The sequence below is a fragment of the Salvelinus alpinus genome, chromosome 7 (genome assembly GCF_045679555.1).
Source record: "Salvelinus alpinus chromosome 7, SLU_Salpinus.1, whole genome shotgun sequence".
Classification (NCBI taxonomy): Eukaryota; Metazoa; Chordata; class Actinopteri; order Salmoniformes; family Salmonidae; genus Salvelinus; species Salvelinus alpinus.
In genome coordinates, this window is record NC_092092.1 from 8,733,023 (window position 1) to 8,757,846 (window position 24,824).

Genomic DNA, 24,824 nt, shown 5'->3' on the forward strand with positions numbered 1-24,824 from the left:
ATGACAAATACAAAACACTTTGTGGAACCCAATGATATTTACCCCCCCCAAAAAAATCGACAATAATTGCCAGTATCTTGGTCAGAAGGCCAGACGGTGGCTCTGAACATGACAACTGATGCCACAGTGCAGAGGCAACCACATTGTTAATCCGATCAACCATGAGACTCAAACTATCCGCCTCCGCTTCATTTTTCACCAAAATAACTACATCAGCATAGGCTGAGAGACGAATAGGAGGAATTTCCTCTGAAAGGTTCACCCCTTCAATGCGACTTCTAATGATATTTAGTAGTGGCTCTATTGCAATGGCATACAACATTCCAGACAACGAACACCCCTGCCTAATTTACACACTTTAAAAGGAGCATTCAAGCCACCGTTAACTTTCAATACACGTTCAATGTCACCATATATCACCCTGATCATGGCAATAAAACCAGAGCTGAACCCAAACGCCTCAAAAGTGCTCAACTCGGTCAAATGCCTTTTCCTGATCAATTGAAATTAGACCAGCATCCAACCCAATAGCCGTAGAGACACCCCAAAAAATACAGAATCAGGGAAATGTTATTCCCTATCTACCTGCCACTAGGACTGGTCCGTGCGATTTGCCCCATCACCTCCCTCAGCCTGTTGGACAAAGCCTTGGACAGGTTCTTATAATCAGTGCACAGTAAGGCCACCGGCCTCCAGTTCATCACCTCCATAGGGTCAACCTTTTTTGGCAGTAGGGTGAGGACAACCCTTCTGCAGCATATCGGTAGTAACCCTGTGGTCAAACTATCGTTAACTATTGCTAGCCAATTCTCTCCCAACATAGCCCAACAAGACTTAAAAAAGTCAACAGGAAGCCCATCAATACCCGGTGCTCTTCCATTTTCCAGGCCTTTTAATGCAGTGTAAAGCTCCTGCAAAGACAATGGTTGCTCTAGTTCAACCTGAGCTTCTACAGTCACCTGTGGGAGTCCACCAAGGAACTGCCGTGTCTCTGATTTATCCTCCTTGTACTCACACTTGTAGAGCTCAGCATAGAACTCTACTGTCCTCTTCCTAATTCCACTTGTAGAGCTCAGCATAGAACTCTACTGTCCTCTTTCTAATTCCACTTGTAGAGCTCAGCATAGAACTCTACTGTCCTCTTTCTAATTCCACTTCTAGAGCTCAGCATAGAACTCTACTGTCCTCTTTCTAATTCCACTTGTAGAGCTCAGCATAGAACTCTACTGTCCTCTTCCTAATTCCACTTGTAGAACTCAGCATAGAACTCTACTGTCCTCTTCCTAATTCCACTTGTAGAGCTCAGCATAGAACTCTACTGTCCTCTTCCTAATTCCACTTGTAGAACTCAGCATATAACTCTACTGTCCTCTTCCTAATTCCACTTGTAGAACTCAGCATAGAACTCTACTGTCCTCTTCCTAATTCCACTTGTAGAGCTCAGCATAGAACTCTACTGTCCTCTTCCTAATTCCACTTGTAGAGCTCAGCATAGAACTCTACTGTCCTCTTCCTAATTCCACTGGTAGAACTCAGCATAGAACTCTACTGTCCTCTTCCTAATTCCACTTGTAGAGCTCAGCATAGAACTCTACTGTCCTCTTTCTAATTCCACTTGTAGAGCTCAGCATAGAACTCTACTGTCCTCTTCCTAATTCCACTGGTAGAGCTCAGCATAGAACTCTACTGTCCTCTATCTAATTCCACTTGTAGAACTCAGCATATAACTCTACTGTCCTCTTTCTAATTCCACTTGTAGAGCTCAGCATAGAACTCTACTGTCCTCTTTCTAATTCCACTGGTAGAGCTCAGCATAGAACTCTACTGTCCTCTTTCTAATTCCACTTGTAGAGCTCAGCATAGAACTCTACTGTCCTCTTCCTAATTCCACTTGTAGAACTCAGCATAGAACTCTACTGTCCTCTTTCTAATTCCACTGGTAGAGCTCAGCATAGAACTCTACTGTCCTCTTTCTAATTCCACTTGTAGAGCTCAGCATAGAACTCTACTGTCCTCTTCCTAATTCCACTTGTAGAACTCAGCATAGAACTCTACTGTCCTCTTTCTAATTCCACTGGTAGAGCTCAGCATAGAACTCTACTGTCCTCTTTCTAATTCCACTTGTAGAGCTCAGCATAGAACTCTACTGTCCTCTTTCTAATTCCACTTGTAGAGCTCAGCATAGAACTCTACTGTCCTCTTCCTAATTCCACTTGTAGAGCTCAGCATAGAACTCTACTGTCCTCTATCTAATTCCACTTGTAGAGCTCAGCATAGAACTCTACTGTCCTCTATCTAATTCCACTAGTAGAGCTCAGCATAGAACTCTACTGCCCTCTATCTAATTCCACTTGTAGAGCTCAGCATAGAACTCTACTGTCCTCTATCTAATTCCACTGGTAGAGCTCAGCATAGAACTCTACTGTCCTCTTCCTAATTCCACTTGTAGAGCTCAGCATAGAACTCTACTGTCCTCTATCTAATTCCACTTGTAGAGCTCAGCATAGAACTCTACTGTCCTCTATCTAATTCCATTAGTAGAGCTCAGCATAGAACTCTACTGCCCTCTATCTAATTCCACTTGTAGAGCTCAGCATAGAACTCTACTGTCCTCTATCTAATTCCACTTGTAGAGCTCAGCATAGAACTCTACTGTCCTCTTTCTAATTCCACTTGTAGAGCTCAGCATAGAACTCTACTGTCCTCTTTCTAATTCCACTTGGGCTAGTGAGCTCCTGTCTAACAGCTGATCTGTGGCAATGAATTCATTATTTTGTCCATTATTTTTCTCTAAACCAAAGAAAAATTTGGATGAGGCATCTATTTCAGAGATTCCCTGAAACTTACTTCTCACCAATGCCCCCAGTGCTCTGATACCCAGCAGGTCTGCCAATGAGGCTTTTATTCTCTTGAGGGCCTGAATATGGCCTCGATCTCCTGTGGTCTCAACTAACGTCAGGAGTTCCACTATTTCAGACTCCAGATATTCATTGATCTGGTGATATCTCTGGTGACATTCTTCGTGTGCTGATGACATAATTGTTAAATCTGGATTTTCCCTATATCCCACCACTGTTGAAAGGAAACATAACTGTCCTTTAGAGACCTCCACCTCTCCCGGAGAAAACTTAAACATTTCTTGAAGTTAGCATCACTCAATAAAGTTATATTAAAATGTCAGTATGCACTTTTAGGTTTTACAGCGTTAATGTACACCACCTCTGTTATTAAACTATGATCAGAATATCTCACTGGGGTTTTACAGCGTTAATGTACACCACCTCTGTTTTTAAACTATGATCAGAATATCTCACTGGGATTTTATCTCACTTGACTTACAGACCTGAGATTGATGCTCAAAACAATACAACCTGTCTAACCTGTCCAGAGAGATGGTGTTCTATCTCACATTAGTCCATGTGTACTGTCCTGTGCCTCCATGTTGGCTCCAAACATCACACAGTGTTACAATAAAACCTATCTAACCTGGCCAGAGAGATGGTGTTCTATCTCACATTAGTCCATGTGTACTGTCCTGTGCCTCCATGTTGGCTCCAAACATCACACAGTGTTACAATAAAACCTATCTAACCTGTCCAGAGAGATGGTGTTCTATCTCACATTAGTCCATGTGTACTGTCTCATACCTTCATGTTGGCTCCAAACATCACACAGTGTTACAATAAAACCTATCTAACCTGGCCAGAGAGATGGTGTTCTATCTCACATTAGTCCATGTGTACTGTCTCATACCTCCATGTTGGCTCCAAACATCACACAGTGTTACAATAAAACCTATCTAACCTGGTCAGAGAGATGGTGTTTTCTTTCACATTAGACCATGTGTACTGTCTCGTACCTCCATTTTGACTCCGCCAAATATCACATAGTTCATGTGTTACAATAAGGCGTTTTAAAAAAGGCTTTGCGGCTATATGAGGTTCTTTGTGATTTCTATCTAAATCACTGACTGTACAGTTAAAATCCCCAGCAAGAAATAAATCATCCTCAGTGTTACATTTCTCAATGGTATGATAATGTCTCTAAAAAACATACCCTCTCCACTGCCACTACAGGGGCATAAACATTTATTAAACACATAGTGGTGTTTTCATACCTCAATCTAATGTTTAATAACCTCCCCTCAACTACCTCTTCAACGTCATATGACAAAGACAAAAAACCTTTTGAGAACAGGATGGCCACACCCCTACGTTTTGAGTTTTTATGACCCCCGTTTCTTGTAGAAAACTTATGTCACTTCCCTTTCCCTTTATCATACCCAATGATAGCACCAGCTGCTAAGCTACATTCTTCCACAGAACACCCTGCCTCAGCCGGAATCTTCACCCTATGTCCCGCCGACTAAGTTTTTCAAACTCTGCACCTCCACGAGTGACCATTACAATCAGCCCCTCCCGCTGGTTACGCCCTCGAGAGAACCAACCTCACCGATCCCACCACCCCTATACGTGCTTAGTGATAGTGAGACAATATAACATTAAAACAACTCAACTTATCAATATCTATACACACTGTGTGATGGTTGCTGATAATGGGCCTCTGTACGCCTATGTAGATCTTCCATTAAAAATACCCGTTTCCAACTACAATAGTAATTTACAGCATTAACAATGTCTACACTGTATTTCTGATCAATGTCATGTTATTTTAATGGTAAAAAAAAATTGCTTTTCTTTCAAAAACAAGGACATTTCTAAGTGACCCCAAACTTCTGAACTGTCATGTATTTTGAAGTGGTATTGCTTCTTTAATCAGAACAACAGTTTTCAGGGATGTTAACATAATTGCAAAAGGGTTTTCTAATGATCAATTAGCCTTTTAAAATAACAGACTCGGCTTAGCGAACACAACGTGCCATTGGAACACAGTCGCTCCCACAATCGCTCCTGCTTCCCGACTCACTCCCAGCATGCACTCCGACTAGAGGGAGAGAGAGAGAAAAGCCCTTATTGAAAGAGAGAGAGAGAGAGAGAGAGAGAGAGAGAGAGAGAGAGAGAGAGAGAGAGAGAGAGAGAGAGAGAGAGAGAGAGAGAGAGAGAGAGAGAGAGAGAGAGAGAGAGAGAGAGAGAGAGAGAGAGAGAGAGAGAGAGAGAGAGAGAGAGAGAGAGAGAGAGAGAGAGAGAGAGAGAGAGAGAGAGAGAGAGAGAGAGAGAGAGAGAGAGAGAGAGAGAGAGAGAGAGAGAGAGAGAGAGAGAGAGAGAGAGAGAGAGAGACACAATTTGACCCTCATAACTACCGTGGGATATGCGTCAACAGCAACCTTGGGAAAATCCTCTGCACTGTCATCGACAGCAGACTCGTACATTTCCTCAGTGAAAACAATGTACTGAGCAAATGTCAAATTGGCTTTTTACCAAATTACCGTACGACAGACCACGTATTCACCCTGCACACCCTAATTGACAAACAAACAAAACAAAACAAAGGCAAAGTAATCTCAAGCTTTGTTGATTTCAAAAAGGCATTTGACTCAATTTGGCATGAGGGTCTGCTATACAAATTGATGGAAAGTGGAGTTGGGGCAAAAACATATGACATTATAAAATCTATGTACACAAACAACAACAAAATCCAGAAAATACCACAGTGTGCCATCACAGCAGCAAGATTTGGGACCTGTTGCCACAAGAAAAGGGCAACCAGTGAAAACCAACACCACTGTAAATACAACCCACATGTTTTCCCTTTTGTACTTGAACTATCTGCACATCGTTACAACACTGTAAATAGACATAATATGACATTTGAAATTGATGTTTTATTTTGGAAATTCTGTGAGTGTAATGTTTACTGTTAATTGTTATTGCCTATTTCACTTTTGTTTATTATCTTCTTCACTTGCTTTGGCAATGTTAACATATGTTTCCCATGCCAGTAAAGCCCCTTGAATTTAAATTGACAGAGACAGAGTGAAAGAGACCAAGTTGAATTGAGAGACAGAGATGTTACTAGAAAGAGACAGAGACGTGTGTCAGTGTTTCATTACAGTCACTTTACAGATATTTGGCCATTATTTTACAGTCGGAGAGAGAATGTGGAGTTACAGAACAGAGAGAGAGTTTGGACTGAAGGCTGTGAGCCTGCAAACCAGACAGAAAGAAGGGATGTATGGTGTCACCACCTAAGGGATATACAGTGCATTCGGGAAAGTATTTAGACCCCTTTACTTTTTCCACATTTTGCTACGTTAGGGTCTTGTTCTAAAATGGGTTAAATAGCTTTTTCCTCTCATACATCTACACACAATACCCCATAATGACAAAGCAAAGGAAATATCACATTTACATAAGTATTCAGACCCTTTACTCAGTACTTTATTGAAGCACCTTTGGCAGTGATTACAGCCTCAAGTCTTTTTGGGCATGACGCTAAATCAAATCAAATCAAATTTATTTTATAGCCCTTCGTACATCAGCTGATATCTCAAAGTGCTGTACAGAAACCCAGCCTAAAACCCCAAACAGCAAGCAATGCAGGTGTAGAGGCACAGTGGCTAGGAAAAACTCCCTAGAAAGACCACAAGGCTACAAGCTTTGAATGAGTTTCTCCCATTCTTCTCTCAAGCTCTGTCACGTTGAATGAGGAGCGTTGCTGCCCAGCTATTTTCAGGTCTCTCCAGAGATGTTAGATCGGGTTCAAGTCCAGGCTCTGGCTGGACCACTCAAGGACATTCAGAGACTTATCCCGAAGCCACTCCTGCATTGTCTTGGCTGTGTGCTTAGGGTCGTTGTCCTGTTGAAAGGTGAAGCGCCCTCAGTCTGAGGACCTGAGTGCTCTGGAGCAGGTTTTCATCAAGGATCTCTCTGTACTTTTATTAAATGATATTATTATTATATTATTTATTGACTGACTATGGATTTCCAATATCGCCCAACACTGCTATTTGTAAGGTTAATTTTAAGTGCATGTTGTGATTTTTTTTCCTGAACATGTGACCAGAAACAAGCTACATAGAGACAATACCAGAATAAATGATCTGTTGATTCTGTCTCTTCACAGCAAAATCTACGGAGCTGAGATTGTTGTGCGCCCTATATATATATATATATATATATATATATATATATATCGCATTCTGTTGGTGGCAAGAATTTTGTATAATAATTTATATTGAAATATTCTAAATATTGAATCAAGTGTAGTTTTTTGTACCAGTTCATAATCCATGTGCCATCGGAATTCTCTTCCCATTTATTTTGCAACCTGTATGGTGCAGCCTGTATGGTGCAGCTGTCAACATTTCTGTCCTCAAATGAAACTGGTATATTTTTCTATTTATGACAGTTCCTTTCAGACAATTTGTACCTTTACTATTTGGCAGGCAAACAAGTTCCTCACTTTCTCCCTTGTCCGCTTGCATCCTCCATTTTTTGTGGTAATGCTGCAATTATTTGGTTATAAGTTTGGATTGAGCAGACATTCCCATATATTTGGTTATAAGTTTAGATTGAGCAGACATTCCCATATATTTGGTTATAAGTTTGGATTGTGCAGACATTCCCATATATTTGGTTATAAGTTTAGATTGAGCAGACATTTCCATATATTTGGTTATAAGTTTAGATCGAGCAGACATTCCCATATATTTGGTTATAAGTTTAGATCGAGCAGACATTCCCATATATTTGGTTATAAGTTTGGATTGAGCAGACATTCCCATATATTTGGTTATAAGTTTGGATTGAGCAGACATTCCCATATATTTGGTTATAAGTTTAGATTGAGCAGACATTCCCATATATTTGGTTATAAGTTTAGATCGAGCAGACATTCCCATATATTTGGTTATAAGTTTGGATTGAGCAGACATTCCCATATATTTGGTTATAAGTTTGGATTGAGCAGACATTCCCATATATTTGGTTATAAGTTTGGATTGAGCAGACATTCCCATATATTTGGTTATAAGTTTGGATTGAGCAGACATTCCCATATATTTGGTTATATGTTTGGATTGAGCAGACATTCCCATATATTTTTGATAGCAGCACATGTGACATACCTCCACCGTTTATATTCATAATATCATTAATAAATATAAAACCATTTTTAAAAAATAACGTTTTTTTATTAATCAGTATATTTGAGTTTAACCAGAACATTTGTTGTAATATTTGTTATATCTTTTCTGGAGGATAAACTGAAATTATAACCATCTTTGTATGGCTTGTTTAAGAAAGGGCGATACTTTAAACAAAATTTCATTTTCAATTAGTTGGAAATGAGAAGTTGTAATCTGTATAGAGGCAAAAAAGCACATTTTGAACAAAGGATGAGCCTTTCTTAATAATCTACTGGAGAACCATCTGGGGTTTAAGTGTAACTTATGTATGAGTGAAGCTTTTAGTGAGAGCTTTAAAGCTTTAATATTTAATAATTTTTGCCCTCCAAACCTATATTCATTATATAAATAGGCACATTTAATTTTGTCTGGCTTAGCATTCCAAATAAAATGAAATATTTTTTGCTCATTTGATTTAAAAAATAAATCGTCTGGAGTAGGTAGCTAAATTAAAGTAATCCAGGCATTTATATATAAATTTTAGTCGTACTTTATATAAACACCGTTTCAAAATCTGCTATGAAGACCAGGCCTGGTATCTTTGATGTTTCATAATGTTCAATTGTTTCAAGTAATTGTCATATATTATCTCCAATATATCAACCATGTAAAAACCTGTCTGATAAGGATGAACAATATCTGGTAAAACCTTTTTTATTCTATGTGCTGTGCATTTCGCCAGGATTTTCGCAGCACTACATTGAAGTCTAAGAGGCTTCCAGGTTTTAAAATAGACTGGATCTTTTTACCACCTGGGTCCTGTTTCAGTAGTAATGAAATCAGGCCTTCTTGTTGAGTACCTGAAAGTCTACCGTTTTTATAGGAGTAATTAAAACATGCTAATAATGGATCGTTGAGTACATCAAAAAAGGTCTGATATGCCTCTTCTGGTATACCGTCAAGCCCTGGTGTTTTTCCACACTGAAATATTTAATCGCCTCAAAAACGTCCTATTCCGTAAGTTGGCCTTCACACAGGTCTTTCAGTTTATTTTACATGATTCATCTTTTTTCATTAGGAAAGAAATCCTTATAGTTGACATAATTCAGTGGAGATGGAGGAGACTGAGAATAAAACATATGCTTAAAATATTTTGCTTCCTCTTTTCAAAATATCATTTGGTGAATCATAGTCACTCCATTTGTAACGAGTTTCTGTAAATTATTTTTGGTAGCATTTTTCCTCCAAATCGTTTATTTTTTTTAATGCATTACACTTGATCGTTCTTGAATAAATAACCTATTTTGTGCCTCTAAAGGCACATTTAAAAGTGTCCCATACAATGAGGGGATCTGCTGTACCTATGTTGTGCAGAAAAAAGTCAGTTATGAATTATTTTCTCTTAGTGAAGAACATATTGTCATCCAATAGGCTTTGATTAAATTTAGAGTTATATGGAGGCCAATTAGATGGTGGTCCAATCACATACTGTCTCCTATTAATATTGAATTTTTTTACTTTTGATGCCAGCAAGAACGAGACCAGGAAGTAATCAAGACGGCTACAGTAGCTTGATTAAGCCTCCTCCATGTATATCTCACTAGGTCAGGGTTTTTCAACCTCCATATATCCACTAGTTCTAATGTATCCCTGATATTTGTGATCTACTTAAGTGCTTGAGGGTGATAGTTTGTAGTGTGATTTCCTTTACGATCCATTAAGGTACTTAAAACCGAATTATAATCTCCCACCATAATAATAGATTAATTTGTTGCTCATGAGCTAAATAGATTATTATATATGGTTTCGAAGAAGTGATGATCATCATTATTTGGCCCATATAGATTAATTATACAGATATCTCTCTACTTTACTCAGTTCATCTTTGCCTCGATCCTGACTAGTCTCCCAGTCCCTGCCACTGAAAAACATCCCCACAGCATGATGCTGCCACCACCATGCTTCACCGTAGGGATGGTGCCAGGTTTCCTCCAGATGTGACACTTGTCATTCAGGCCAAAGAGTTCAATCTTGGTTTCATCAGACTAGAGAATCTTGTTTCTCATGGTCTGAGAGTCCTTTAGGTGCCTTTTGGCAAACTCCAAGCGGGCTGTCATGCCTTTTACTGAGGAGTGGCTTCCGTCTTGCCACTCTACCATAAAGGCCTGATTGGTGGAGTGCTGCAGAGATGGTTCCCCTTCTGGAATGTTCTCCCATCTCCACAGAGGAACTCTGGAGCTCTGTCAGAGTGACCATCGTGTTCTTGGTCACCTCCCTGACCAAGGCCCTTCTCCCCCGATTGCTCAGTTTGGCCGGGGGCCAGCTCAAGGAAGAGTCTTGGTGGTTCCAAACTTCTTCCATTTAAGAATGATGGAGGTCACTGTGTTCTTGGGGACCTTCAAGGCTGCAGACATGTTTTGGTACCCTTCCCCACATCTGTGCCTTGACACAATCCTGTCTCGGAACTCTACAGACAATTCCTTCAACCTCATGGCTTGTTTTTTGCTCTGACATGCACTGTCAACTGTGGGACCTTATATAAACAGGTGTGTGTGCCTTTCCAAATCATGTCCAATCATTTGAATTTACCACAGGTGGACTCCAATCAAGTTGTAGAAACATCTCAAGGATGATCAATGGAAACAGGATGCAACTGAGCTCAATTCCGAGTCTCACAGCAAAGGGTCTGAATACTTATGTAAATAAGTAAGCTTTGTCATTATGGGTATTGTGTGTAGATTGTTGAGAAAAATAAATAATGTAATCAATTTTAGAATAAGGCTGTAACTTAACACAATGTGGAAAACGGGAATTGGTCTGAATACTTTTCGAATGCACTGTATGTAGGTGTGTTAGTCTGTGTGAGAGGGTGGGTCTCCTCCCTGTGGATGGACAGACTTACAGACAAACCAGACAGACAGGCTTTTATTTTTTTATTTTTTTATTTTTATTTAACCTATTAAACTAGGCAAGACATTTAAGATCAAATTCTTATTGACAATGATGGCCTACCCTGGCCAAACTCTAACCCGGACGACGCTGGGCCAATTGTGCGCTGCCCTATGGGACTCCCAATCCCGGCCGGATGTGATACAGCCTGGATTCAAACCAGGGACTGTGGTGATGCCTCTTGCACTGAGATGCAGTGCCTTAGACCGCTGCGCCACATGAATGGAAGCATGTACCGCAGAAATGTTGCAACATCTAGTGGAAGTCCTTCCCAGAAATTGCCCATGATTTTGGAATGAGATGCCGATAAGCAGGTGTCCACATACTTTTGGTCATGTAGTGAAGCTCGGCATGTGGTGAGCTGAGGTGGAGAGCCATAGGCATTGTTTTGTGTGAATCCTTTCAACAGGCATCCAAACTCCCTGTCTGCCTCTATGTCTGTAACCACTGATCTAACACGTTAGAAGTGGTTCCATTACATAGCTTATACTTATGCAGTCATTTACTGGGGGAAAGATGCATTCAAATAGATACATTGTTTTCCTCTGCTGATGGAGAGAGAGAGGGAGACAAAAAGAGAGAGAGAGGGAGAGGGAGAGGGAGGGAGAGAAAAAGAGAAAGAGAGGGAGAGGGAGGGAGGGAGGGAGAGAGAGGGAGAGAGAGAGGGAGAGGGAGAGGGAGAGGGAGAGGGAGAGGGATAGGGAGGGAGAGAGAGAGAGAGAGAGAGAGAACAAGACAGAGAGAGGGAGAGGGAGGGCGAGCGAGAACAAGACAGAAAGAGAGAGGGAGACTTTTAATTACTTCCCAACTCCACTTCTCCTCACAGGAGAGAAGCGAGGGAGGGAAGAGCGAGGGGAATGAGGGGGAGAAGAGGAGGGAGGGAGAGAAATGGTGTGTTCTATGAGACAGATGTGGCGTGTGCTAGCTGCAGTGTAATTAACATGCAATTAACACTAATTAGGGAGGGGGAGGAGAGGGGTGAGGCCCCAGAATATGTCTCCATAGTTGGGTGGGTTCAGGGTGGGGGGGGGTGCAGGGGGAGGGATATAAGTGTTAATGATGGGGGAAGGAGAGATTGTTTTTATTTTATTTAACCTTTATTTAACCAGGAAGGGCTCATTGAGATTTAAAATCTCTTTTTCAAGAGCGTCCTGGCCAAGATAGGCAGCACCAAGTCATTACACAATTACAGACAGACAACATGAAAAACTACAAGTAATCTAGTAGAAACCATTGAATTCACAAGAGTATAACAAAATCAAAAACAGCAATTTTATAACATTGACAGGTCAGGGAATCAGCCTCAAAATCTTTCATCAGTGATTTAAAAACACCAATCGGGACAAGTTCTTCTAGTTTAAAAGTATTTTGTAAGGCGTTCCAAGACGATGGCACAGAGCACATAAAAACCCTTTTACCAAATTCAGTTCGGACATTTGGAACAGTTAGCAGGATAAAGTCCAGCGAACGAAGAGAGTACCCACCACATTTCTGAACAATAAAAATGCCCAAATAAAAAGGTAGTAAACCCAAAATGGCTTTGTAAATAAAAGTATACCAGTGACTGAGCCTACGAGTGACTAGAGAAGGCCAGACAGATTGAGCGAAGGAGAGATAGGAATGGTCAGGGCTGTAGGTGATGATCAGGAAAAGGGAGGTTTGGGAGAAGTGGGAGATGGGTTTGAGTGTGTTGTGGCTAGGGGAAGACTGTGCTTTATCATGCTGGTCTTCCAGTGTCTGCCACCCTCTGCTGATCGATATGGCCACTTTGCTGTTAAACACTCAACACCGACACACACACACACACACCGACACATATACACACACACACACACACACACACACACACACACACACACACACACACACACACACACACACACACACACACCGACACACACACCGACACACACACACACACACCGACACACATACACACACACACCGAGACACACACACCGAGACACACACACACACACACACACACACACACACCGACACACATACACACACACACACCGACACACACACACTCCGACACACACCGACACACACACACACACACACACACACACACACACACACACACACACACACACACACACACACACACACAGACACACAGACCGACACACACACACACACACACACACACACACACACACACACACACACACACACACACACACACACACACACACACACACACACACACACACACACACACACACACACACACACACACACACACACACACACACACACACACACACACACACACGTAGGGCCGTGGGGGTTTGGTGCTGTATAGTGTAGATGGATGGCCACAGACAGAGGGGTAATTGTCCCAGCTGTCCCTCCTCTCACCCCTCTCCCTTGGTAATGTAATGGGGCAGGACTAACAGCCCATAGGGTAGGGGTAGGGGTAGAGGTAGAGGTAGGGGTAGGGGTAGGGGTAGAGGTAGGGGTACGCAACTAGATTCAGCCACGGGACGACTTTATTCGGAGTGAATGGTCGGTGTGACGGAACATGATTATAATAGGTTGTATACTGCAACTTGACCACAACCAAACCCCCAAAACAGATTGTATTGTAATAGAGCAATGATTTCATACCTTGATTACATTGAGACACGATCACATCTGGGGTTTTCGTGGGAATATTTGGGAACAGATTCAAGTAAATTTTTGCTTAATTAATGTTTATTTAACATGCTTTTTTTCCCACAAAAGTTTGGGGGCACCCAAAAAAATCTTGAGGGTCGGTTTTGGCCCACAGGCCGCCTGTTGCCTACCCCTGCTACAGAGTATCTGTCATGTCTCCAAACACACACGCACACGTGCACACACACACACACACAGGCAAGCATCGGGATAGACCTCAATTATCACTTACACTATTTTTACCTCCCTCTCTCTCTCGCTCTCTCACTCTCTTTCTCTCTCTCTCTTTTTTCCTCTGTCTGTCTCTCTCTCTCCTCCTCTCTTTCATATATATTTCTCTCTCTCTCCTCCTGTATTTGTAAATGGAGCTGCCTTCAGCATTTCTCTCTCATTGATTAGCTGACGTCATCTCTTCATCTTTTCATCCCTCCTCCTGAATGTTATCCTAACGCAATATGTACAACTCCTGCTTCACTCTCTCTATCTTTCTTTCTCTCTCTCTTTCTCGCTCTCTCATTCTGTCTGACTCTGTCTCTCCCTGTCTCTTTCTCTTTCGATCTCGCATTCTCACTACCTACTGATAATGGAACGTTTACCATCTGATAGGATTAACCCACATCCTGCATTGGTAGTTTCATCTGATAGGATTAACCCACATCCTGCATTGGTAGTTTCATCTGATAGGATTAACCCACATCCTGCATTGGTAGTTAATATGTGGTAGGATTAACCCACATCCTACATTGGTAGTTAATATGTGGTAGGATTAACCCACATCCTGCATTGGTAGTTAATATGTGGTAGGATTAACCCACATCCTGCATTGGTAGTTAATATGTGGTAGGATTAACCCACATCCTACATTGGTAGTTAATATGTGGTAGGGTATGAGGACAGTGTGGGTACCAGTCTGTTTAGCTGTTATTTTACTCCTTGCCACTCCTGTCACGCTAAACATCTTTGGCATGTCACACGGAGTTCAAGGACTGGAATGTTAGCTAAACAGACTGATACCCAGGGAAGGTCCTTCAGAGGAGGCTGGTGGGGGAGGATTAATAGCTTTAATGGAGTGAATGAAAAGGTTGTAAAGAAACCATGTTTCAAGCCATCACTATGAGCTGATTTAAAGTGCCACTAGCCACCACTGGTTTCCTCTCAATTGAACTCCGTTTCCCAGGGGGCCGTGTGTCTGTCTTATCTCAGGGCCAGTTTAGAGTGGTCACCCGGGTGTTGGTAACAGGGATCCCCGTCGTCACGCTTACTCTGATAACAATGAAGTAAATTATGGTTGTCACGGCGACACCTAAAAGGGCCGTCACTCCCGGCGACCTGGAGAGCATCGCTGCCACTTTCTGCCGGTAATGGACAGATGATCACATGGGGTCTGGGGGAGGAGAGGAGGACTGGAGGGCATCCCTCTCTCTCTCGCTCTCTCTCTCTCTCTCTCTCTCTCTCTCTGTATCTCTCTCTCTCTGTATCTCTCTCTCTCTCTCTCTCTCTCTCTCTCTCTCTCTCTCTCTCTCTCTCTCTCTCTCTCTCTCTCTCTGTCTTTCTTTCTCTCTCTCACTCTTCTCCCTCTCCTCTCTCTATCTGTTTGTATTATACATACAGTAGTGATGTTTAAGTTGTTAAATCTGTGTACACTCCTCCCAGACAGCTTCCTAATCTCCTCTGTCAGGGGAGCAGAGAGAATGCCAACCGACATTCATACCTCACACTACACTATGACTAAGACATAGGCTGCGTCCCAATTCATTTTATAGTGCACTAATTGAACAGGGCCCATAGAGGAATAGGATGCCGTTTGCGATGCACCCTACAGCATTATTCACACACTTAGAAGGACAGAGGCAGTTTAATATGAAATGCTTCTTTATTATTTAAAACCATCGTGTTTCAGGGGAAAACAGTGTGAGTCATACCTAGTGGAGAATCATATCCCTCTCACACTCTCACACTCACTCAATATTTCTCTTTCAATCAATCTCCCTTTTTTCTCTTTCTGTCAATCCCTTTCAGACTTGATTGATCTTCCTTTCTTTTCTGTCACCCTCAGTGATCCTGAAACTCTCTCCTACCTCCACCCTATCCGTTATTGTTTTTACACTAACCAAGAGTAAGATGTTTGTTTAGCTAGGAACTAATGTTTGTGGTGTTGTGGGTCTGTGTTTCCCAGCAGCAGGCAGACGAGGTTGCGCAGACGGAGGTTTCCCATCAGCTCCACCTGCAGCAGTGTGATTCGTCAGAGAAGCAGCAGCCCAAACGATTACACGTCTCCAACATCCCATTCCGCTTCAGAGATCCAGACCTCAGGCAAATGTTTGGGGTGAGTAGCTAGCTGTTACATGTTTCAAGTCAGAAATTAGGCTCACCTGAAGCCGAAAAAAGCATCACAAGACCTAACTTCACCCGTACAATACCAAGGTTTCCCAGCACACAGGCCTACTACAGTAACACTGTCGGTCTACATACCAGTGTGTTCTCAGTGTTCCGAACACACAGACCTTTACAACAAAACACCAGTGTTGAGTCGGCCATGTTTCAGTCATCTCATTCTCCCTGCTTGTGTTTTGTGTAAGCCTTAGCTCTACAGGTACATCAAGTGTCACTTTAGAGATCGTCCTGTCCCCATTAAAGATGTATGGGCCCCGTCACACCTTTTAGAGAGGGGACCTAAATGATTCCCTTTCTAACCTCCACATACCCTCTCCTCCTCAAATTAGGGATAGATATGAATTTTTCATCTCCTGGAACTCTATAGGGCCGTCGTCCTTCACCGCTCCTTGGAGAGAGAGAGAGAGGACATGTCACAAGGTGTGTTTGAATTCCCAAGACTGTTATCGCTGTAGCAGTTCTCAGAACAGAACACGGTTCAATCACAGGACTGTTCTAGAATTACAGAATGATTCTAGAAAAACAGTTTTGTTCTCTGCTTTGTAAAAGGAAGAAGTAAATATCTGACCCTGTATCAGTTGTTTGCGGCAACTTGTTCTGACTTATTTAATCCTTTTTGTTCCTGGAGGAACTTAGGACCGGCTCGTACTATAGATTTCTAACTCTGCTGGTCTCAGGCTGTTTTCTTCACTTCTGGCCTTACAGCCCAATAGGCATCTTGTACCCACTCCTATGTACCCACTCCTATGTACCCACTCCTATGTACCCACTCCTTGGGGCGGCAGATAGTCTAGTGGTTAGAGCGTTGAACAAGGCAGTTAACCCACTGTTCTCCGGTAGGCCGTCATTGTAAATAAGAATTTGTTCTTAACTGACTTGCCTAGTAAAATAAATGTTAAATAACAAAAATAAGTTGGAGTACCAAATACTGCAACTCAGTCATGTTGTTTAAAATTCCAACAAAATGACCCAGAAATCCCCATAGAGCACAGAGTCAGTTAGCTTCTCACTCCCACATAATGTTAGATGAGAAGAAACAGAGAGACTGTCACACAGCCAGGAGTGGTGGGTGCGGTGTCAAGCGCAGAGAGCAGAGGATCATGGGGGAAACCAAACTTGCGGTATCCAAAATAAACGCCCAAAACAACAGGCGCTAATGAAAAGTGTCCAACCCAAAACTGGGCAGAAACAGACAGGGAACACAACACGCAACAAACCAAGACTAACAGAAAACAAGCCCGCACAAAATCAGGCGGGCCTAACAGGCTTAAATAGTCCTGAATCAAAACTCAAACAGAAACAGGTGCAACCAATAAGACATAACAAACAGAAAAGGAAAAGGGGATCGGTGGCAGCTAGTAGACCGGCGACGACGACCGCCGAGCGCCGCCCGAACAGGCAGGGGAGCCACCTTTGGTGGGAGTCGTGACAGAGACAGAGTATACAGAAGGGAGACAGTGTGAGTAGAAGAAACAGAGAGACAGAGTATACAGAAGGGAGACAGTGTGAGTAGAAGAAAGAACGACAGAGCGAGCGAGAACATAAACAAACAACACGCCCTAGAGAGAGAGAGAGAGAGAGAGAGAGAGAGAGAGAGAGAGAGAGAGAGAGAGAGAGAGAGAGAGAGAGAGAGAGAGAGAGAGAGAGAGAGAGAGAGAGAGAGAGAGAGAGAGAGAGAGAGAGAGAGAGAGAGAGAGAGAGAGAGAGAGAGAGAGAGAGAGAGAGAGAGAGAGATCAACTCATGGTGTGTGTTGCTCTACAGCTTGTTAAGACCTCTCTTTACAGTACAGTGTTACTAATGGCAGCCAATACATATAGTCTACTACACTGTATAACATTTACAATAATAATAGGCTGGACATTTCTCCCGTCTCCTGGTTCTCAAATGGAGCCGAACATTTGCTCCCTTACGGCCAGGACTTTGTTTCATAGCTGGCGGTGCCTGTCCCCCTGGCCATGCCCAGAATCGGAGGCCTTGATGTGGGGAGAGGTAGAGGAGATGGAAGGGTCCCGCAATGGAGACACGATTAATGGTATTCCTCAGCACTGTGGTTAAAAGGGACTTTATCCTCATTAGGTGTGTGTAGGGTGACAGGATCCAGTCAGGGACAGATTTGGTGTGTGTGTGTGTGTGTGTGTGTGTGTGTGTGTGTGTGTGTGTGTGTGTGTGTGTGTGTGTGTGTGTGTGTGTGTGTGTGTGTGTGTGTGTGTGTGTGTGTGTGTGTGTGTGTGTGTGTGTGTGTGTGTGTGTGTGTGTGTGTGTGTGTGTGTGTGTGTGTGTGTGTGTGTGTGAAGCCTGGTACTCTAACTCCCCAGTAACACTCCCCGGTCACTTAGTGAAGTCTCCAAGGCACTGAGTTCTGCACCACAATTAACCAGAGACACTGACAGAGGAGAGAGGAGCGAGGGATTAGAAGAGACAGACAATCTGGTAGAATTCACTACAATCAGCGATGCTCAGAGTGTGTCTTACCCTGTTGTTTGAAGGACTACACTGACACAGACCCTGAAGAGGAGGACCGGGCTCGGACAAGTCAAAACAAAGTCACATTTTTTGCCCTTTTTTTTGTACTTTAGACACTTGGAAACTCAAACTGTCCAATCAGTTTCACGGGAAAGTTAAGGCTTGAAAAGTTACTTTTGGTTCTTTGGTTCGATACTTCAGTCACAGACAAGGCAGTTGAGCAGTTTGGTTAGTTAGTTGTGGTTGTTCAATTGTCTCCAGGGTGGTGGGACAGGATACGAGGGACATGTCATCTTGTCAGAGTCTACAGACACACACACACACACACACACACACACACACACACACACACACACACACACACACACACACACACACACACACACACACACACACACACACACACACACACACACACACACACACACACACACACACACACACACACACACACACACACACACACACACACCGACACACACACCCTCCTCCTCTTTGTCGATGGTCCAGTCTTAAGGATTAATCGTTGTGGGCAGAGCTGAAGCACTGCGGCCCAGATTCCATCAGGGCTTTGCCATCCCCACAATGGGCTCCAGTGCCGCTCTCTCCCATTGCCTTTAAATGCAGCAATGAGCGACTGGCTCAATGTGCCATTACGACTCCGTTTGAGCACCGCCACAATGCAAACAAAGGCAATAGCCAGGCATTATAGTAAATGGAATTTCTTTTCATTATAGCAGAAAGGGAATATTGGAACATTATAGAAAAAGCCAGGCCACAACGAGGCATTGCAACGAGGAGGTTATAATCAGTGGAACACACCAATTGAAAGCTTCCTTTTAACGGTCCTTATTGTGACAATTTAGGTCCTCATCAGAAATCAAATGAAACCGACATCTCAGAAGAACTCTTAGCTGCGTGGTCGGGTGCTACTGTACAGACGCAGGCACATAAAGAGAAAACGAATACAATGAAATAACAAAACGGTTTCATTACCCAACCTTATTTGATTTGACTTCACAATTAGATAAACACATTTAGGAGGAAATTAAAGCCATGAGTATGAGGGCTTAATGGTAGACTGGTAATTGGGATTCAAAGCATCATTTCACGGATTCAATTCTCTCATTCTCACAACGACCTTGTCGGAAATCTCTAATCTCAACGTCTATGTCCCAAATGGAAAACTATTTCAGTCTTTTTTTTTACATTTAAAATTTAACCTAACTACTTTCGACCAAAGGCATATGGGCCCTAGTAAAAAGTAGTGCACTATATAGGGAATAGGGCCCTGGTCTAAGTAGTGCACTATATAGGGAATAGGGCCCTGGTCTAAAGTAGTGCACTATATAGGGAATAGGGCCCTGGTCTAGAGTAGTGCACTATATAGGGAATAGGGTGCCTTTAAGAACAGATCCCAACGCTTACCTCGAATATATCACAGAGGGCTTGAGACCTCCCTGCATGCATTGCGGCCTCCTTTACCATTAAAGTGTTTGATAGCTCTCTCAGAATATCAGAAACTCCTCAACTATCCGACAGGGAAACTCCAGAATGCTGTTTTTGCTTTCATGTCTTGCAATGATCTGAAATATGAGATTCCAAATTCCAAAACACCAGGCTTCAGGTATACAGTATCAATGAGGTTTGTCTCAAGTCAGTTCCTGAAAACCTTTCTAAATTTCGATTTCCAAGGAGCACTTGAATACAGCATGACACAGAGAGCCGGGATGGCTCCCACTAGACACCAGCTGTGCCCCAGTCGCTTCAGAAGCCTGTTCATTTTGCACCACACTGAGAGAAACAGGCTAATATAATGTCCCCAGTGCCATCGCTATGTTTAATTAATAACCAGGCACTAAGAGAGCCAGCCGCAAGAGGGTCCTTACAGTCACTCTCCTGGAGGTAGGGTCTAAAATGAATCCTTACTGTAGCATACACACACATACATACACACACACACACACATACACACACACACACACACACACACCTGCACACACATACACGCACACAAACGCCTGCACACACATACACGCACAAACACACCTGCACACACATACACGCACACACATACACGCACACAAACGCACACACACACACCAAAGAGGGTTCTTTCCATCCCAGTCCCAGAGTGGCTCTTAAACAAGTCGTTACTGTACATCACACACACACACACCTCCCCCCAGACACACACAACCTTGGACCAGGTGTGTGTGTGTGTGTGTGTGTGTGTGTGTGTGTGTGTGTGTGTGTGTGTGTGTGTGTGTGTGTGTGTGTGTGTGTGTGTGTGTGTGTGTGTGTGTGTGTGTGTGTGTGTGTGTGTGTGTGTGTGTGTGTGTGTGTGCGTGTGCGTGTGCGTGCGTGCGTGCGTGGACAGTGCTCCTGTATATCTGTGTGTGTGTTTCTCTCGAGAAGCGAGACGTACATCAAGGGTTCGCTAATGGACTTTTAATGATACTTTCCTTCATCTGCCTAATCACCTCTTCTAGAAGCCGCAGCGTTCCAGGTAGAACCCCCATCTTTCCATCATGCTGCAGCAGCATTCCTAACAGAACAGGGAATCATGTCAGTCGGAAGCTCCTGACATTCTATTCCATAAGGCTCCATTCCATCCCGCTTTCTCGGATGTTCCACCATTTGGCCTTTCAGGTTGTGTGTAATTATTATTCCTCCATGTCATTTACAATAACAAATCAGTGTAGAGATGAACATGTGAGCAGTAATGGTATCAGAGGGGGATAGATAGGACAGCTAAAGCTTCTATTGTAGTCTCCCCTTGATGCCAATTCATTAGTGGGCTGATTAAAGTTCATTTACTACTGTGTTTATTTAGTAAAAGAAGACTGTGTCATTAGCCTGTTAGGGAGCAGTTCTCTCTCTCTCTCTCTCTCTCTCTCACACACACACACACACACACACACACACACACACACACACACACACACACACACACACACACACACACACACACACACACACACACACACACACACACACACACACACACACACACACACACACACACACACACACAGACAGAGAAAAAAAAAGTTGTTTATAGTGCATTTAATCTGCACCCCAGGCCCATTAGCACAGGCCCATTAGCACAGGCCCATTAGCACAGGTATAAACCGTTAGCATCATTAGCTTCTCCAGTCTGTGTTGGGCTAAACCAGTCATTCACTATGGGAGGAGACTAAGCAACAGCTGTGAGACAATGGATTAATGTGAGGAGGTGGAGGGGAGGTGGATGAGCTGGAGGAGGAGAGGGAAAGTTCTGCTGTGCTTGCCTGAATAAAAAGATGGAGAAGGGTTGTATTTACAACGGTGTTTGTTCTTCACTGGTTGCCCTTTTCTTGTAGCAACAGGTCACAAATCTTGCTGCTGTGATTGTACATGTTGGTATTTCACCCAATAGATATGAATGTTCATTAAAGTTGGGTTTCTTTTGGAATTCTTTGTGGGTGTGTGTAACCTGAAGGAAATGTGTGTATCTTTTTATTTTCTCATGATTTGGTTGGGTCTGTTTGTGTTGATGTCCTGGGGCTCTGTGGGGTGTGTTTGTGTTACTGTCCTGGGGCTCTGTGGGGTCTGTTTGTGTTGCTGTCCTGGGGCTCTGTGGGGTCTGTTTGTGTTGCTGTCCTGGGGCTCTGTGGGGTCTGTTTGTGTTGCTGTCCTGGGGCTCTGTGGGGTCTGTTTGTGTTGCTGTCCTGGGGCTCTGTGGGGTCTGTTTGTGCTGCTGTCCTGGGGCTCTGTGGGGTCTGTTTGTGTTGCTGTCCTGGGGCTCTGTGGGGTCTGTTTGTGTTGCTGTCCTGGGGCTCTGTGGGGTATGTTTGTGCTGCTGTCCTGGGGCTCTGTGGGGTCTGTTTGTGTTGCTGTCCTGGGGCTCTGTGGGGTCTGTTTGTGTTGCTGTCCTGGGGCTCTGTGGGTTCTGTTTGTGCTGCTGTCCTGTGGCTCTGTGGGGTGTGTTTGTGTTTGTGAACAGAGGCCCAGGACCAGCTTGCTTAAGGGACTATTCTCCAGGTTCATCTCTCTGTAGGTGATGGCTTTGTTATGGAAGGTTTGGGAATCACTTCCTTTTAGGTGGTTGTAGAATTTAATGGCTCTTTCCTGGATTTTGATAATTAGTGGGTATCGGCCTAATTCTGCTATTATTTGGTGTTCTACGTTGTACACGGAGGATATTTTTGCAGAATTCAGCATGCAGTGTCTCAATTTGGTGTTTGTCCCATTTTGTGAATTCTTGGTTGGTGAGCGGACCCCATACCTCACAACCATAAAGGGCAAAGGGAAATGGGTTCCATCAATTTGTACAGCAGACCCTCATGCCAAATTGAGTGAAAAGCTTTTTGGAAATCAACAAAGCATGAGAAGACTTTGCCTTTGTTTTGGTTTGTTTGTTTGTCAATTAGGGTGTGCAGGGTGAATACGTGGTCTGTCGTATGGTAATTTGGTAAAAAGCCAATTTTACATTTGCTCAGTACATTGTTTTCGCTGAGGAAATGTACGAGTCTGCTGTTAATGATAATGCAGAGGATTTTCCCAAGGTTGCTGTTGACTCATATCCCACGGTAGTTATTGGGGTGAAATTTGTCTCCACTTTTGTGGATTGGGGTGATCAGTCCTTGGTTCCAAATATTGGGGAAGATGACAAAGCTGAGGATGATGTTAAACATTTTAAGTATCGCCAATTTGAATTTGTGGTCTGTATATTTCATAATTTTATTTAGGATACCATCAACCTCACAGGCATTTTGGGTCTCTCTCTCTCTCTCTCTCTCTCTCTCTCTCTCTCTCTCTCTCTCTCTCTCTCTCTCTCTCTCTCTCTCTCTCTCTCTCTCTCTCTCTCTCTCTCTCTCTCTCTCTCTCTCTCTCTCTCATCCACACGCCAGGTGATCAATTCAATTGTGCTTCTGCTGAGTGAGGCGGACAAGGTTGTGTGTGCTTGTGTGTGTGTGTGTGTGTGTGTGTGTGTGCGTGCGTGCGTGCGTGCGTGCGTGCGTCCGTACATTTGTTTTCATGCACCCTGATACACAGCCTCCCTCCCTCCCTCTCTCTCTCTCTCTCTCACCCTCCCACCCTCCCTCCATCTGACAGGGTAATTAGAATGAAATAATGTGGCCGGTGTAGACAACAATTAACCGTTGCTTTCATCCCAGTCATTAGGAAGAGAGGAGCTTTATTCTGCTGTGTCTCTAATGATCCCGTTCACCCGCCCGCACGTTCTCACGCCAGTTCCCTTGCCCGCACGTTCTCACGCCAGATCCCCTGCCCGCACGTTCTCACGCCAGTTCCCCTGCCCGCACGTTCTCACGCCAGTTCCCCTGCCCGCACGTTCTCACGCCAGTTCCCCTGCCCGCACGTTCTCACGCCAGTTCCCCTGCCCGCACGTTCTCACGCCAGTTCGCCCGCCCGCACGTTCTCACGCCAGTTCATCCGCCCGCACGTTCTCACGCCAGTTCGCCCGCCCGCACGTTCTCACGCCAGTTCGCCCGCCCGCACGTTCTCACGCCCGTTCGCCCGCCCGCACGTTCTCACGCCAGTTCGCCCGCCCGCACGTTCTCACGCCAGTTCGCCCGCCCGCACGTTCTCACGCCCGTTCGCCCGCCCGCACGTTCTCACGCCAGTTCGCCCTCTAGATTCAATGCTTAAAGGTCAACTGCCCCTTAGATCCAACTTCTCTAGTTTTAAATGGCCTGTGTGGCATTGAAACAAATCAGAAACTTTAATTCTAGTGTCAAAATTGACTACAAAGTGTAAATAGAATAATTTTGGTCATAAAGTCAATCTCGTCCAAAAACAGAGTTTTGTAAGTGAGTTCGTCACGATTTACTGGAGGGTTGGATTACGATCATGCACACGCCCAGTGGCCACTAACAGGAGAGAGGCAGTTGTGCGCACTCTGTCCAATCATTGCAGCCAGAACCTCTAAGACAGTGAGACAGACCTGCCCATCACGCAGCACTTCAGACTTCTTTTTTTATTTTTATTTTTATTTATTTTTTGGGGGGGTGGATCAGCTTAATATTGCGGAAAGAATGTTGTTTCCAATGTAATTGTCTGCATCATTTCCAATCCCCCATATTTTTTGGGGTAAATATATATATCCATTCACGTATGCATACATATACACATATATACATACACATACCTACATAGACATACATACTTTTTTTTAAAGAGTATACCTTTATTATTATTCCCTGCAAACCCTACCACCGATCCCCCAATTGGAGTAAACTGATAAACATTTCTGTTTTTACCTTCAATTTATACATCTTATACACATTTACAGACACAGTCTACTTTATAATAGTTCTCTCT

General features: G+C 43.5%; 1 protein-coding gene across 5 annotated transcripts in view; it reads left to right on the forward strand.

Annotated features, from left to right (window-relative positions):
* LOC139580384 (RNA binding protein fox-1 homolog 3-like) overlaps positions 1-24,824 on the forward strand; it is a 995,419-nt gene that overhangs the window by 855,584 nt on the left and 115,011 nt on the right. For 4 of the 5 annotated variants that reach the window (XM_071409008.1, XM_071409011.1, XM_071409012.1 and 1 more), the window contains one exon: positions 15,816-15,965. In XM_071409008.1, coding sequence (XP_071265109.1) covers positions 15,816-15,965 — 150 coding nt within the window. The remainder of the gene's footprint in view (positions 1-15,815; positions 15,966-24,824) is intronic. The other variant, XM_071409009.1, reaches the window with a different exon arrangement.